General features: G+C 45.7%; 1 protein-coding gene across 2 annotated transcripts in view; it reads right to left on the bottom strand.

Annotated features, from left to right (window-relative positions):
• The window catches only part of OPLAH (5-oxoprolinase, ATP-hydrolysing), a 74,212-nt gene that overhangs the window by 10,417 nt on the left and 46,811 nt on the right, over window positions 1–16,984 (bottom strand). For both annotated transcript variants that reach the window (XM_073629384.1, XM_073629382.1), the window contains exons 13-23: window positions 16,774–16,911; window positions 15,651–15,789; window positions 15,429–15,541; window positions 14,267–14,418; window positions 14,018–14,178; window positions 11,576–11,677; window positions 9,543–9,717; window positions 4,878–5,062; window positions 1,810–1,956; window positions 817–951; window positions 564–713 (exon numbers count right to left, since the gene is read on the bottom strand). In XM_073629384.1, coding sequence (XP_073485485.1) covers window positions 564–713; window positions 817–951; window positions 1,810–1,956; window positions 4,878–5,062; window positions 9,543–9,717; window positions 11,576–11,677; window positions 14,018–14,178; window positions 14,267–14,418; window positions 15,429–15,541; window positions 15,651–15,789; window positions 16,774–16,911 — 1,597 coding nt within the window. The remainder of the gene's footprint in view (window positions 1–563; window positions 714–816; window positions 952–1,809; window positions 1,957–4,877; window positions 5,063–9,542; window positions 9,718–11,575; window positions 11,678–14,017; window positions 14,179–14,266; window positions 14,419–15,428; window positions 15,542–15,650; window positions 15,790–16,773; window positions 16,912–16,984) is intronic.

Consider the following 16,984-nt stretch of genomic DNA (forward strand, 5'->3'; position numbering starts at 1 on the left):
TCTACAGCTTCTGAGAAGAGTCCAAACTCAAAGATTACCCCATACTACTCACCTCTACAGCTTCTGAGAAGAGTCCAAACTCACATTTCCCCATATTACTCATTTCTACAACTTCTGGTCTATATACTGGACAACGTTTGTTTTAGAAGATGACAAGTGTATTATCTGCTCAAAAAACTATTTGGATGCCAAATCAGTCTGGTCTTTACAGTGTTTGTCAATCATTATATCATCACTTCCCCAAAGTGTTACCTATGATTTTGACAAAGAGATGTTCATTTATTCTTCAAATTCTAGTCAAAGTTTGCTAAAGTCAAAACTTTTTTGTTTGGATAAAGTATGCATGTTGATAGGATAAAGGGCGAGACCCTCTTAAGGTTTTATTTTCTAGAACATGTATAACCTAGGAGCTGGATTCAACTAGTAATAGTTCATGACTAAAGAAGGCCACTCTAATTTAGCTGTATCTGGGGGATTAAACCCTTTCCTTCTCTATCCAAAACGGTAACAAATAAGTTTCAAGACAATAATTCCAGGTCCCTCTAAACACGGCTCAGTCCCACCTGTGATGCTGCGCAGACTTGAAAGGCCTTAAAAATGACATCCACGATTCTCTGTGATGTCAACACGTTTCCTCCAACAACAGCAGCATCTGGTGAGGGGTCCAGGATGGATCCTTTGGGAATGATGTATTTGATGGGCACAAGACAACCCTAAAGAAAAGAGACAGAGGTAACAGTGAGGCCTTTTTTGCGATTTCCTTTCATGATGAAGAGTTCGGAGACTTGATACAACTATGACTGCTTAGACTTTTACCTGATTTAGGGGTATATCTTGCCCCACCATGCAGCGAAGGCAGTAAATCAGAGCGGAGAGAGTGATAGCACGGGGAGCATTACAGTTCCCAAAAACTTCATGCCCAGAGCCACTGAAATCAAATACAGCACTGCCCTAGAATGACAAAAGCGTCAAAGGTTAGATCTGCCACCATGTTTAAAGGAACAATACAACATTCATTAGGTCTGTGAAGGTTCTCATTTTCCCAGGTCATGGTATAGCGAATATTAGGAAGTCACCTTCAACTGGACTGTTCTGTAATTTTGAAAGGCCTTGCAGCTAGATTTAAAACTTATTCCAAATTCCAAACTGGTCCACAGGCTTATCCAAGAAATTGTGCAAAAAAAGCATATGGTATTGTGACACTCCCAGGACCCGAAACCCATAGTGTTTCTTTGATACTCTCAAAATGCCACTCCCAAGCTCTTTACCTTTCCAGTCCCCAGTTAGACCAGGCGCTTCCATCGTACCAGGAGGCACTGGGTCCCTCAGGATCCCACCTCACCATTAGCACTAGGTGTTTCCAGTTCCTGGAAAGGAATCCATCAGAACCCCCATCAAACTAGGTGGTAACCTACCCAAACAGTAACCCCAATAAAAAGCAAGGAAACATCAGGTTTCTGCTTCTAGACGAGGGGTGAGGGGTGCTTTTGGATAGGATCCAGTGTGAATAAAGTCTTTAAAATTAGTAATTTGTGACTGAATGCATAGGATTCTAAATGTGAGAACCACTTGCAACAGTTTTCATACCCGTCCAATCGCAGCCTGCCATAGACTGACAGGCTGCAGGAAGCGAGCTGTATTTCATACCTGTCCCTCCTGGGTTCACTAAAACACTGGGATGCACGGCGGCTAGATGCTGTCCAGTGCAAGGAGCCTAAATGCAGTATTATCCAAGAGCTGCAAATCTATAAAAGTAGAATTTGGCAAAACAAAAAAGTCCAGTCTTATCATTTCATTATGTCTTATTACCTCTTGCTTGTTAATCTGCACCTTCAGTCTGATTGGAGAACCATCATCCATGAAATCCAGGGATTCCACTTCCAGCGCTCCCGTCTGCTTCTCCCAGCGCTCAGCAAATGCCTTCAACATTTCTCTCACCGCCACCTCAGCATTGGCCTGAGGATGGACACATCCAAAGCAAAGAATTAAAAGCCTTTTCTATTATGGTAAAAATATCTTTATGAAAATGACAGATTCAATAGGTCACTTCTCATATACCTCACCTCCTATACACTATATTTTCAAAAGTTGGTGGACACCTGACCAGAACACCTGTATGAGCTGGTTGGACATCCCATTCTAAAACCATGGCTATTAATATAGAGTTGCCCCTCCTCCCCCAATGGCCATTAATATGTAGATGGCTCTCATTGTGGCTAGAACATCCTCCACTCTAGATTTTGGCGTGTGTCTGTGGGAATTTGTGCCCATTTGTGAGATCAGGTACCAATACTGAAGGAGAAGATCTGGCTCACAAGGAGTGCTCCAATTCATCCCAAAGGTGTTCAGTAGGGTTGAGGTCAGGGCTCTGTGGGGGTGGCAAACAAACCCTCCACCTGTTCCACACACTCGCCCGCCAGCCCCGCACTTACCCCATTCAGGTCGTGGGTGGCTTCCCCGGGTTCTCCTCCTGGCCAATCCAATCTTAGGATTCTGGTTGGTCCTGATTGGCCCGGAGGAGAAGCAGAAAGACAATAGTGTCAGGGCTGGGCTCAGCCCTTCCTTCTCTGAGCTGGCCGCTCAGCTGTCGGCTAATTGCCAGTTCCCATCTCTCCAGTGTTACTCAGCTGTTGATGATCCTGCTCATCAGTCCTGCCTACTTAAGCCGTCCAGTCCAGAGGAGCTCTGCCTTCGCCTTGGTCAACATCACAGAAACTGAGACACTCTCCTGCTATCCTGTTCAAGACTTGCTTTGCTGACGTCCCTTCTGGCTCCAGATCCTGCTTACTGTTCCACTACATAGATCCCTGACTTCTGGCTTGGCTGACTATCCGTTCCGGTTACTGAACTTTGGCTATGTTTTGATTACGTTTCTTTTTACTTTTATTATTAAACAAGTGTGAGTTAACTTTACTTCTGTCTCAGCCTGATTTCATGGTTTTTGACAAATAATGAATGTTGATTCGCTAAGGTCACAAGTGGGTGGGAGCGGGGCGCAGTCCTCTGCTCCCCAAGCCCACCCTTTTTGAAGCAAATTAGAGCCTCAGGCTCTAATCATGTGCTTAAAAAAAAAAAACCCTGTCCAGCGCCCCGCATGGAGATTAGGGGCCAGCGCATAGAGATTAGGGGGGGCGGCACCTATGCGCCCCTTATGGACCGGCCGCTGCTGCTGTGCAGGACTTATCGAGTTCCTCCACACCAAACTGGTTACACCATGTCTTTATGGAGATGTTGGTTGTGAAGACCTGGCTCATTCCAATTCATCCCAAAGGTGTTTAATAGGGTTGAGGTCAGGGCTCTGTACAGGACACTTGAGTTCCTCCACACCAAACTGGTCAACCCATGATTTTATGGAGGTGGGTTTGTATACAGGGGCACAGTCATGCTGAAAGAGAAAAGGGTCTTAACCAAACTGTCACCACAAGGTTGGAAGAGCACAGTTGTCTACAATGTCTTTGTATGATGTAGTATTAACAGGACCCTTCACTTGAGACCCCTGAACTCATCAATTGGAGGGTGTCCATTTATTCACATGCTTTTGGCAATTCTTAGAAGATGTGGCAGCAACCTTGTATTGGTAGAGCCAAAAGGTCACTTTTCATGCTGGTCCTGTGTATCTAGGGAATTAAATGTATGTAAAAATTCTTAATAAAATCTAGTGAGCATCCTTGGAATGTATATGGTTGACCTGTGTATAAAGTGTCTTATTTAGGCTCAGTTCACATACAGGCGTTGCTATTTTACAGGCGTTTTTCGGGCGTTTTTTTACAGGTGTTTTCAAGGTTAAAAGGTCACCAATATAAAAGCAGTAAGCAGTAAAGCAGTAAAACCCCTGTAATCTGCCAAAAAAAAAAAGCTCATGTACTTTTTTGAGCGACGGGCGTTTTGCTTTAGGCGACAGAACACTCAGATGTGAACAGGGGCCATTGAAATGAATGGCATTTGTCTTGTTGAGCGTTTTTAGAGCTGAGGCTTAAAACAAGAAAAACGCCCAAAAAACACCTAGGTGTGAACTGAGCCTAAAGGAAAAAAGTACAGCCAAAGCTCGTTGGCTGTTTTTCTCCTATGGATCACAGGAGTGCAGTCCGTTCTGCCTTCCTGTGACCCATTTTCAGCAGACAGGGGGCTGAAGACCCCTGTCGGCTGATGCCACAGAGCCGGTTCCAGGCTGGGGAAAGATCATGACCATATGGTCGGGACTCACCAACATGCCTGGACTGGCACATGGCTCAGCCTCTTAGCAAGCCGCTGAGAGCCTGAGCTGGCCGCTCCTGTCCCCTTTACAGCCTAGTGCTCCAGTAAAAGGTGTTGCAGAGGGGGCAGACAGCGGTGACTAGGGTTCGGGTTACCAGCTCCGCTCAGGGAGACCTGAGAACCGAGCAATCTTTTAAGAGAAGCACGCTTGTCATCATGGACGGTGCATGCTTGAGCTTCAATATATGCATGTTGAGCGTACACAGTGTTCAGGGTTCTCCTGGGGCACAACAGAATATTTTTTAATATAGGACAGTGTTATTATATCATTACACCCATCTGTGATGTACTTTCAGGTGACAGATTCACTTTATATTACAGTAATTCTGTGTAAACTGACATTCAGAATCAGGGTTCCCTCCAGTTCTAGGGTTCCTCCAGGAGGTTGCCGGGGGTTCCTTAAGTTTTGGCTGATTGACCTTCCATTTGAGGTACCTACATAGTTACAAGACCAAGGCCACTATGGCAAAGCCAGAAGCAGGACACCATTTATCTTTTTATAAGCCTGAAGGGTGGTTACTTGACCACCACTGGTTTTAGCAAGGGTTTCATAATACCTGAAGAGTATTTTAGAGGTTCCTCTGGGCTAAAAGGTTGAGAAAGGCCAATCTAAAATCATTCACCTGGATGTGTGCCATGTACGCCTGAACCACTTCCAGTCCATAAACATCAATGAGCTCATTCACCAGTTGGATGCCCTTCTGATTGGCTGCCACCTGCGCCCTCAGATCTGACAAATTGTCATGGAGGTTGCGTGTCCCGCTGCTGCCCGGGATCAAACCTGGAGCCATCAGTGCCTCTGTAACAGCTGAAGAAAAACACAAGAGAGGTCAGGTATGAAAGACACAGCCAGTATGCACAAGCCCTACAGGTTCTCTTTAGAAAACCTCCTTTAATGACAATTTCCTCTCCTCCTCACACTCAGCTTCGCATGGATTTAGCCTGTCTTGGGAAATACCTGATACTGGCAGGTATGGTGGAGCACGTGACATTCCATCCTCCTTCCCAAGATGCAGCATTTGGCACTTAGGTAGTCAGTTACCGGTTACCGGGGGGGGGGTCATTAACCCTGTGTAAGCTCCAGCACAAAGGTTACACGGAGTTTGGAATCAGATCTCCCAACAGCTGATCAGGGAATTGGGGAAGCACATCTTAGGTGAGTATCAGTGGGGTCATGGTAAATTATCAAGAGAACCTGTCACTTTGCTCTAAATGGTTCCTTTTTAAAGCATGCGGTTGGTAGTCACTGGGTCATTACAAACAACAGGACATTGCATTCCATGTCCGTTAACTCATTGAAAGGTTAAAAGCACTTTTTAATAGGACTTTTCGTTTTTACATGTTTGCCAAACCACATTTCATATAGCTTTTTAGATTCATCCTCAGCCATCTGTACAACAAATTAAGCCCAAATTAAGGTTAGTTATGTTTAGGTCAATTTACAATTCAAAAGATTACACAATAGTCACAATTATCACTCTGTACAGTGTCACTAGATTGTGTCTGGAGATATGGAGGAGGTTTATTGAGTTGTCCATTGAGGAAAACAGGACAAGAGGACATTGGAGGAGACGGCAAATGCAAAATATATATATATATATATATATATATATATATATATATATATATATATATATAGTGGGGACGGAAAGTATTCATACCCCCTTAAATTTTTCACTCTTTGTTATATTGCAGCCATTTGTTGAAATCATTTCCCTCATTAATATACACACAGCACCCCATATTGTACACACAGCCCCCCATATTGTACACACAGCACCCCATATTGTACACACAGCCCCCCATATTGTACACACAACACCCCATATTGTACACACAACACCCCATATTGTACACACAGCCCCCCATATTGTACACACAACACCCCATATTGTACACACATCACCCCATATTGTACACACAGCACCCCATATTGTACACACAGCACCCCCATATTGTACACACAGCACCCCATATTGTACACACAACACCCCATATTGTACACACAGCCCCCCATATTGTACACACAGCACCCCATATTGTACACACAGCACCCCATATTGTACACACAGCACCCCCATATTGTACACACAGCACCCCATATAGTACACACAGCACCCCATATTGTACACACAGCACCCCCATATTGTACACACAGCCCCCCATATTGTACACACAGCACCCCATATTGTACACACAGCCCCCCATATTGTACACACAGCCCCCCATATTGTACACACAGCACCCCATATTGTACACACAGCACCCCATATTGACAGAAAAACACAGAATTGTTGACATTTTTGCAGATTTATTAAAAAAGAAAAACTGAAATATCACATGGTCCTAAGTATTCAGACCCTTTGCTGTGACACTCATATATATAACTCAGGTGCTGTCCATTTCTTCTGATCATCCTTGAGATGGTTCTACACCTTCATTTGAGTCCAGCTGTGTTTGATTATACTGATTGGACTTGATTAGCAAAGCCACACACCTGTTTATATAAGACCTTACAGCTCACAGTGCATGTCAGAGCAAATGAGAATCATGAGGTCAAAAGGAACTGCCTGAAGAGCTCAGAGACAGAATTGTGGCAAGGCACAGATCTGGCCAAGGTTACCAAAAAAATTCTGCTGCACTTAAGGTTCCTAAGAGCACAGTGGCCTCCATAATCCTTAAATGGAAGACGTTTGGGACGACCAGAACCCTTCCTAGAGCTGGCTGTCCGGCCAAACTGAGCTATCGGGGGAGAAGAGCCTTGGTGAGAGAGGTAAAGAAGAACCCAAAGATCACTGTGGCTGAGCTCCAGAGATGAAGTCGGGAGATGGGAGAAAGTTGTAGAAAGTCAACCATCACTGCAGCCCTCCACCAGTCGGGGCTTTATGGCAGAGGGACCCCAAAATGGTGAGAAATAAGATTCTCTGGTTTGATAGAACTTTTTGGCCTTAATTCTAAGTGGTATGTGTGGAGAAAACCAGGCACTGCTCATCACCTGTCCAATACAGTCCCAACAGTGAAGCATGGCGGTGGCAGCATCATGCTGTGGGGGTGTTTTTCAGCTGCAGGGACAGGACGACTGGTTGCAATCGAGAGAAAGATGAATGCGGCCAAGTACAGGGATATCCTGGATGAAAACCTCCAGAGTGCTCAGGACCTCAGACTGGGCCGAAGGTTTACCTTCCAACAAGACAATGACCCTAAGCACACAGCTAAAATAACGAAGGAGTGGCTTCACAACAACTCCGTGACTGTTCTTGAATGGCCCAGCCAGAGCCCTGACTTAAACCCAATTAAGCATCTCTGAAGAGACCTAAAAAATGGCCGTCCACCAACGTTTACCATCCCCCCTGACAGAACTGGAGAGGATCTGCAAGGAGGAATGGCAGAGGATCCCCAAATCCAGGTGTGAAAAACTTGTTGTATCTTTCCCAAAAAGACTCATCAAAAGGGGCTTCTACTAAATACTGAGCAAAGGGTCTGAATACTTAGGACCATGTGATATTTCAGTTTTTCTTTTTTAATAAATCTGCAAAAATGTCAACAATTCTGTGTTTTTCTGTCAATATGGGGTGCTGTGTGTACAATATGGGGGGGTGTGTATAATATGGGGTGCTGTGTGTATAATATGGGGTGCTGTGTGTACAATATGGGGGCTGTGTGTACAATATGGGGGGCTGTGTGTACAATATGGGGGGGTGTGTGTACAATATGGGGGGCTGTGTGTACAATATGGGGGGCTGTGTGTACAATATGGGGGGCTGTGTGTACAATATGGGGTGCTGTGTGTACAATATGGGGTGCTGTGTGTACAATATGGGGTGCTGTGTGTATAATATGAGGTGCTGTGTGTACAATATGGGGGGCTGTGTATACAATATGGGGGGCTGTGTGTACAATATGGGGTGCTGTGTATACAATATGAGGTGCTGTGTATACAATATGAGGTGCTGTGTATACAATATGAGGTGCTGTGTGTACAATATGGGGGGCTGTGTGTATACAATATGGGGGGCTGTGTATACAATATGGGGGGCTGTGTATACAATATGGGGGGCTGTGTGTACAATATGGGGTGCTGTGTATACAATATGAGGTGCTGTGTGTACAATATGGGGGGCTGTGTGTACAATATGGGGGGCTGTGTGTACAATATGGGGGGCTGTGTGTACAATATGAGGGGCTGTGTGTACAATAAGGGGGGCTGTGTGTACAATAAGGGGGGCTGTGTGTACAATATGGGGGGCTGTGTGTACAATATGGGGTGCTGTGTGTATAATATGAGGGGCTGTGTGTACAATAAGGGGGGCTGTGTGTACAATATGGGGGGCTGTGTGTACAATATGGGGGGGCTGTGTGTACAATATGGGGTGCTGTGTGTATAATATGAGGTGCTGTGTATGCAATATGAGGTGCTGTGTATGCAATATGAGGTGCTGTGTATGCAATATGAGGTGCTGTGTGTACAATAAGGGGGGCTGTGTGTATAATATGGGGGGCTGTGTGTACAATATGGGGGGCTGTGTGTACAATATGGGGGGGCTGTGTGTACAATATGGGGGGCTGTGTGTACAATATGGGGTGCTGTGTGTACTATATGGGGTGCTGTGTGTACAATATGGGGGGCTGTGTGTACAATATGGGGGGCTGTGTGTACAATATGGGGGGCTGTGTGTACAATATGGGGTGCTGTGTGTACAATATGGGGGGCTGTGTGTACAATATGGAGTGCTGTGTGTACAATATGGGGTGCTGTGTGTACAATATGGGGGGCTGTGTGTACAATATGGGGGGCTGTGTGTACAATATGGGGGGCTGTGTGTACAATATGGGGGGCTGTGTGTACAATATGAGGTGCTGTGTGTACAATATGGGGTGCTGTGTGTACAATATGGGGTGCTGTGTGTACAATATGGGGTGCTGTGTGTACAATATGGGGTGCTGTGTGTACATTAATGAGGGAAAAAAATGAACTTAAATGATTTTAGCAAATGGCTGCAATATAACAGAGTGAAAAATTTAAGGGGGTCTGAATACTTTCCCTCCCCACTGTGTGTGTGTGTATATATATATTATATAAAATGTTAGATAGATACACACACATTTATACATATATTCACACACACTACATGCACACACGCTGAGCTGCCAGGAGATAAGATCTTGGGGCTTGTAGCTGGAAGGTAACATTTTGAACGGTCCAGCAGACAATATCACCCTACTTTATCACCTACACATCCCAATATGCCTTCATGCTCCATGGTTTTCTGGCATCGCATTCTTCTGACCTTTTTCTTGGAACTGTCCCTCCTTCACCAGCTTAAAGGAAATGAACACGGCTCCCTCTTCCTTCAGGGACTTGGAATGCGGCGGCATAGAACCTGGCGTGATCCCACCAATGTCAGCATGGTGCCCACGAGAGGCCACAAAGAACACCGGACGGGGAGCTTCAGGCCGAAACACCTGCGCAAAGGAAGGGAAAATTAGATGATTATGACAAGGTGTAAAAAGGTGGAAGTTTACAAGGCCGCCACATTTCTTAATATCTTGTCTGAGAAATTATGCCAATTTAAGAAGGATTATAAATCTCAGGGGATTCTGGGGAGGGATCTTCTTTGGTTCCTGATGACATCATTGCCTGTAGCACACAAGTGAATGCAAGACATAGACCTTGTTATTCCTTTTAACCACTTCAGCCCCGGAAGATTTTACCCCCTTCCTGACCAGAGCACTTTTTGCGATTCAGCACTGCGTTACTTTAACTGATAATTGCGCAGTCGTGCGACACTGTACCCAAACAAAATTGACGTTCTTTTTTCCTCACAAATAGATCTTTCTTTTGGTGGTATTTGATCGCCTCTGCGGTTTTTATTTTTTGCGCTATAAACAAAAAAATGAGCGACAATTTTGAAAACAAAGGCAATATTTTTTTACTTTTTGCTATAATGAATATCTCCCAAAAATATATATAAAAATAAAAAAATCTCAGTTTAGACCAATATGTCTCTTCTACATATGTTTGGTAAAAAATAAATAAAAAAAAAAAAAAAAAAAAAAAATCGCAATAAGCGTCATTGATTGGTTTGCGCAAAAGTTATAGCGTCTACAGAATAGGGCAGTGATGGTGAACCTTGGCACTCCAGATGTTTTGGAACTACATTTCCCATGATGCTCAACTACACTGCTGAGTGCATGAGCATCATGGGAACTGTAGTTCCAAAACATCTGGGGTGCCAAGGTTCGCCATCACTGGAATAGGGGATAGTTTTATGGCATTTTTATTATCATTTTTTTTTTTTTATTAGTAATGGCGGAGATCTGCCATTTTTATCATGACTGCGACATTATGGCGGACACATCGGACACTTTTGACACTATTTTGGGACCATTGACATTTATACAGCGATCAGTGCTATAAAAATGCACTGATTACTGTGTAAATGACACTGGCAGGAAAGGGGTTAACACTAGGGGGCGATCAAGGGGTTAGGTGTGTCCTAGGGGAGTGATTCTAACTGTGGGGGAGATGGGCTCACTAGAACATGACAGCGATCACTGCTCCCGATGACAGGGAGCAGTAGATCTCTGTCATGTTGCTATTCAGACCAGGGAAATGCTTTGTTTACAAAAGGCCTCTCCGTGACACGATCGCGGGCCCCCGGCAGATATCAAGTCCGCGGGACCAGCGGGCATGGTCACAGAGTACGTGGCGGGCATGCGCGGGCCCACAATGACACAATTTAAAGGGGAAATACCTGTACGCCTATTTGCCCAGCTGTGCCATTGTGCCGACGTATATCGTTGTGCGCTGGTCGGCATGTGGTTAAGGAAGCCTAGCATGTGACCTAGTGATTGTTAAAAGATACATTTTTCTTAAATTTAGAACATTGGATTTTTTTTAACCTTCAGATACTTCCATGTTCTGCTGAAAGTGGAAATAATTCAGTGCGATGTAAAGGAGGGTGGGGGACTCTTGACTTCTGATGATTGGGGTGCTCTAGATATCTAGTCTTGCAGATACAGGACCCGTGAAGATAGCACAGGTATGGGGTCCTAAAATCTCACACTGCCTGCACATGTGTGGGACCCCCCCCCCACCCACCCATGCGCAGATGTGCTGCAAGTCCCTAAAAAATTTTCCAGAGACCTTTGGTGCATCTGCACCCACGCCAGAATTTTAAAGATGGGGTGTGGGGTCAAATTTTGGGGGACTGAAGTTCCTCTTTAAAGTCAGTTTTTAGTGTATTTTTAAAGGATTTGCTCTTTGACACCCAGAGCTCAACCACTTCCCCCAGTCTGATAAAATGGGATGAGCACTTACCGGTGTAATGACAGTGAGGTCAGGTAAGTGGCTTCCTCCAGCACACGGGTGATTGCTTAGAATGACATCCCCTTCCTTCAGGTCATCCTGCAGGCTTCTAATCTGTGACATAGAAGAGGAAAACCCACAAAAAATGTAAATGTAAAAATGCCATTTAAACATCAATTTATATTATTAAGAGAAATTATCACCCAAAGCTCAAACCTTGGAGAAGAGCTCAGACAAGAGTCTATATAGACTCTAATTGTATCTGACGGTTACAGTATTAAACAAACACAGTGCCATCTGCACACCCCCAACCAGGGAACGTCTGACACATTCAACAAATACTTCTGCCTGTCACACAGTCTGCTAATTTTAACATTAATTGCCGATATATAAATGTAATTGGATAAGTAACATTTGTCATTTGAAAAGTTTGAGTGCTCGGAGAACATTGCTATTACATTTACATTGCATGGTCAGCTCATACTTTAAAGGAGTTGTAAAGGCTGAAGGTGCATTCTAAGCATTAAGATAAAAAAGCTTTTGTGTGTAGCAGCCCCCCCCCAGCACCCCCCTAATTACTTACCTGAGCCCCTTCTCTCTGCAGCGATGTCCACGAGTGTCCTAGCTGTCCCAGACACTCCTCCTGATTGGCTGAGACACAGCAGTGGCGCCATTGGATCCGGCGGCTGTCAATCAAAATCAGTCAGCCAATCAGGGGAGAGAGGGGGGCGGGCGGGGCCGGGGCTCTGTGTCTGAATGGATACACGGAGCTCTGGCTCGGCTCGGGTGCCCCCATAGAAGGCTGCTGGCTGAGGGGGCACTCCATAGGAGGGAGGGGCCAGGAGAGCAGAAGAGGGACCCGAAAAGAGGAGCATCCGGGCTGCTCTGTGCAAAACCGACTGCGCAGAGGAGGTAAGTATAACATGTTTGTTATTTTTAGAAGAAGAAAAAAAAAAGAACGAGCCTTTACAAATCACTTTAAGTGAGAAAATTCCAGTGTAGCACCCTCCTAGTGTAGTGCAGGCTGCCAGGCAAATTTAGTTAGCTCCACTGTAATAAAAAGAGCAAGGGGGTTGATTGTTTAAGGCTTCTCAGTGATTCACAGGCTGATTCTCTGGTACTTCCTCCTGTCTTCTAGAGGATTCTAGAAACATAGGAGAAGACAAAGTAGGCAAACTGAATATTTATGGGACTCCAGCCAATCCCTGGGGAGGTGTGCCCAGTAGGTGGTGAGAGAGCCCATAAGTAGTCTGAAGCCTGAGCAGCAAAGTGCAGTGTTCCTGAGTCCAGTCACGCTAGAGGAGACCCCTGTGCAGGGGCTCGTCCCCCCCGGGGCAGAAGTCTTGAAGGAAGCCGTCAGGAAGACACATAGGTCCCACCTAGGCTTAGCTGATCCAGGGGATCAAGTGGGGTCTGGAGAAGCTCACTGTAGAGAGCCAGTAGGAAGTTTTGTGAGGGAGCCCAGCTATACTATGGTGGTGTGAGTTTACATGAGTCTGGTGGATGTCAGCAGGAGACAACTAATGATCTTGTGGCTATGTGAATAGATGACATCAGTGCTGAAGAATAGTGACTGTGTGTATCTTTTAAACCCTGAAAGGAGTACAGGTCATTATCAGCATTGAGATCCTGCCGGGCATTCTTTTTTTTTGTGCACAGTGCAACCAGGAGTTGAGGAGTCCTCAAGTTGTTCAGTTCCACAGTTTCAGGGTATCCCTAGTGCCCAATAAGAACGAAAAAAGAAAACCCTACACTTTTCTTTGGAGCCAGTGGAAGAATGCCAAAAATGCTTGTTGGGTAGGTGCAGCATGTGGCAGCAGGCAGTAAACACAGAGTCCCGTTTTGCCAAGAATATTGTAACAGCCAAATCAACAATACAAAAAGGGCCCAGCGGGAAGCTTACAAAAAGAGCAGCAAATCAGCAGACAGAAGACTTCAGGATGCTGACAGCCTCTGCCATAAGGTTTCCTGAAGAGGTAGATGAAGAGCCTGCTCTTTCCCTACTCCACTGGAACCTTACCTAATCGCTTCCACGGTCCTTGGCAGACAGGGTTCCTGTCCCTAACCTGGCTAAAAAGGGAGCCAAGAATGGGAGCCAGGGTTCTAAATAGACTCTGGCTGACCCAAGATGACCTCCAAAGTCATATGGGGTGCTGCCATCCCATGGGATAGCTGCTTCCCTGTGAATGAAGGAAGCCATAAAAGGGACCAAGTCCCTCCCAACTTCCTCCCCCATCTGCATTGCCGCTGCAGCCAAGCACCACCTGCAGTGGAGAATAAAGCCTGCGCCTGCCTACATGCTGTGTGCTCTAAGGGGGGGAAAAAAAAAATAGGACTTAATTCACCAGAGGCTCTTTCAGGGATGTGCTTCACCAAGAATATGCAAGAACAGGTATTTAGTAACCATTTACTATAGGGACAAAGTTAATATAAAAGCTGAGAGCTTGTTCAAACCTGGAACTGAACCGTCTCCTGCATGGCTCCGAGGTGGACAGGAATATGGGGGGCATTGGACACCAGACCGCCATCAGGGCCGAATAGAGCACAGGAAAAGTCCAGACGTTCCTTGATGTTAGTGGAAATGGCCGTCCGCTGCAGGATACGACCCATTTGTTCTGTAAAAAGAGATTGAACAACATTTCCTAATGATACTACATATCCTAATATAAGATTGATAAAGCAGGAGGTGAGGTGATGGACAACCTGCGATGCTCATGAAGCGGTGGGAGAAGATGGACAGCTGGATGGTGTCCAGTTCTGTGCCAATCGCTTGATGCTTCCCGCTTCCCACTGTGATCTGGACGTCCCCGTATTCCGTGATAGAAGCCGTGCAGTCTGGTTCCACCAGGATGGTGCTACAAATGACCGACAAAGAGAACACAACACCCTTTATTCCAACTATAGATTAAATTTAAAGCAGAATTCCCAGAAGATATAAAAAAACACAAATCATTGTAGTGAAGCCCCCTTCCAGTGTAATGTAGGCTGCTAAGTAACTTTACTTGGTTCCTTTGTAATCAAGAGGAGCAGGAGTTGATTGTTTAGGGCTGCTAAGTGTCTCAGTGGCTGCTGCTCCAATTACGTCCCCCTGTTGTCTAGAGAATTCTAGAATTATAGTGGGAGGAAGGACAGGGTAGGCAGCCTGAATATTGATGGACTCCAGCAAATTCCTGTGGGGAGGGAGGGGGGTGTACATTAGGTGGATGGAGAGCCCTTAAATAGTCCTTCTATCAAGATGGGCCTGGAGAAGCTCACTGGAGATGGCCAGGAGGACGTTGGTGGGGAAGAGCCTAGCTGTCCCATGGTAGTGTGAGTCTACATCTCCCTCACTAGAAAGATCCTGGTGGATATCGAAAGGCAGGAACCAATGATCATGTGGCTATGTGAGTAAATGACCCCAGCACTGAAGAGTAGTGACTGTGTATAGCTTTTAACCTCTGGGGGGAGTACATGTCAATAGCAGCATAGGAGATCCTGTAGGACATTCCTTTTGCACAGTTCAGCCAGTAAGCTAAGGAGCCCTGAAGTAAGTTATTAAGTTCTTTAGCTTATTGGGGTATCCCATGCGCCCCTCATCCCCATCCAAGTTCCAATAAACCCCCCCCCCCCAAAAAAAAAGACATCCCTACATTGTTCTTTGAGCCAGGGGAAGAGTGAAGAAAATGCTGTATGCCTGGCTGTGCTCAAGATGGGGGAAATAGGACCACGCTCTTTCGGGGGTGCGCTACAGTAGATTTGCAGTTATGAATACTCCTTTAAATGCTAGCAGTGCCTACCTCCTGCAAGCCTTCTATGGCAGAGCTCAGAATAGATATACTGTTAAGAAATAAGACCCTTCACAGATAACATTGGTGATAGGACATACCTGTTCTTATCAATAATGATGGCGGGTCCAGGGATGGTGTGGTCACATGACAACTCCTCCAAGAGGTACACATGGGTGTCCTTATACCCTTCTTCAAAGTAGCATTTAGTTACCTGGGCAGAGGGGAAGGGTGATTAGTTGGAGATCATGTTGGAAGCAGACAGACAAAGGTCTTCCACCTTCAAGGATATGAAGAATGACTGGCTGCACACATTCACCTACGTTCTCTATACGTGCCGGCTGTCCACTGGGTTTGATACGGCTCTCGCAGCGGATACCAGTACTGCCAGTCCCCCGTACCCGGATGTCATCTACTACAATGGGCCTGGATGGAATGGTAAATCCAAACTCCTTCATGTACCTGGAAAAGCCAATGTCATCATGAATGTTGCAAACAGTTCTTCTCAACATTATGTTATACAATGCTTCATCAAAGCAGGACCACCACCCTCCATATATTGAAGGTCTCCCATCAAAGCAGGACCACCACCCTCCATGTACTGAATGTCTCCCATCGAAGCAGGAGCACCACCCTCCATATACTGAAGGTCTCCCATCAAAGCGGGACCACCACCCTCCATATATTGAAGGTCTCCCATCAAAGCAGAACCACCACCCTCCATATATTGAAGGTCTCCCATCAAAGCGGGACCACCACCCTCCATATACTGAAGGTCTCCCATGAAAACATGACCACCACCCTCCATATACTGAAGGTCTTCCATCAAAGTGGGACCACCACCTTCCATATACTGAAGGTCTCCCATCAAAGCGGGCCACCACCCTCCATATACTGAAGGTCTCCCATCAAAGCGGGACCACCACCCTCCATATACTGAAGGTCTCCCATGAAAACATGACCACCACCCTCCATATACTGAAGGTCTCCCATCAAAGTGGGACCACCACCCTCCATATACTGAAGGTCTCCCATGAAAACATGACCACCACCCTCCATATACTGAAGGTCTCCCATCAAAGTGGGACCACCACCCTCCATATACTGAAGGTCTCCCCTCAAAGCGGGACCACCACCCTCAACATGCTAAATTTCTGCCAGAGGATCCAGGTTTTTTGCCAGAACTCCCCAAATCTGCAAAACTCTTCTGTCTATGCAAGTTTATATAACCTTTCCTGAAATACTCTGCACTGCTGGAGGACTCTGCTCCTTCCACTATAACTCTCCTCCCCTGAAATACTCTGCACTGCTGGTCGCTGATCATTGGGTACAAAGACACATTCCTCTCAGTCTCCGGAGACACCGTGCCCTGTGAACTTTTATTTTCCTAATAAATTTATTGAAATGCCTCACAATACATCCCTTGATGTTCCTCTGAACTCTTACCTGGCTGTGAAGGCACTTTTGAAGTCCCCGGCATGGCAGGATTCAGGGTTTGCTGGGTATCCCTTCGCTGAACACATGAGGGCGCAGTCCGTACGCTCATAGCGGAGGTGCAGGAATGGCTCCGTATCAATCTGTGATCTTGTAGGAGAATAGTAATAGATCTTATCAATTTTTATACACTCCTTTTGTTTTTTTAAAAGTAGACCAGTGA

Source organism: Aquarana catesbeiana, linkage group LG05 (genome assembly GCF_042186555.1).
Source record: "Aquarana catesbeiana isolate 2022-GZ linkage group LG05, ASM4218655v1, whole genome shotgun sequence".
Classification (NCBI taxonomy): domain Eukaryota; kingdom Metazoa; phylum Chordata; class Amphibia; order Anura; family Ranidae; genus Aquarana; species Aquarana catesbeiana.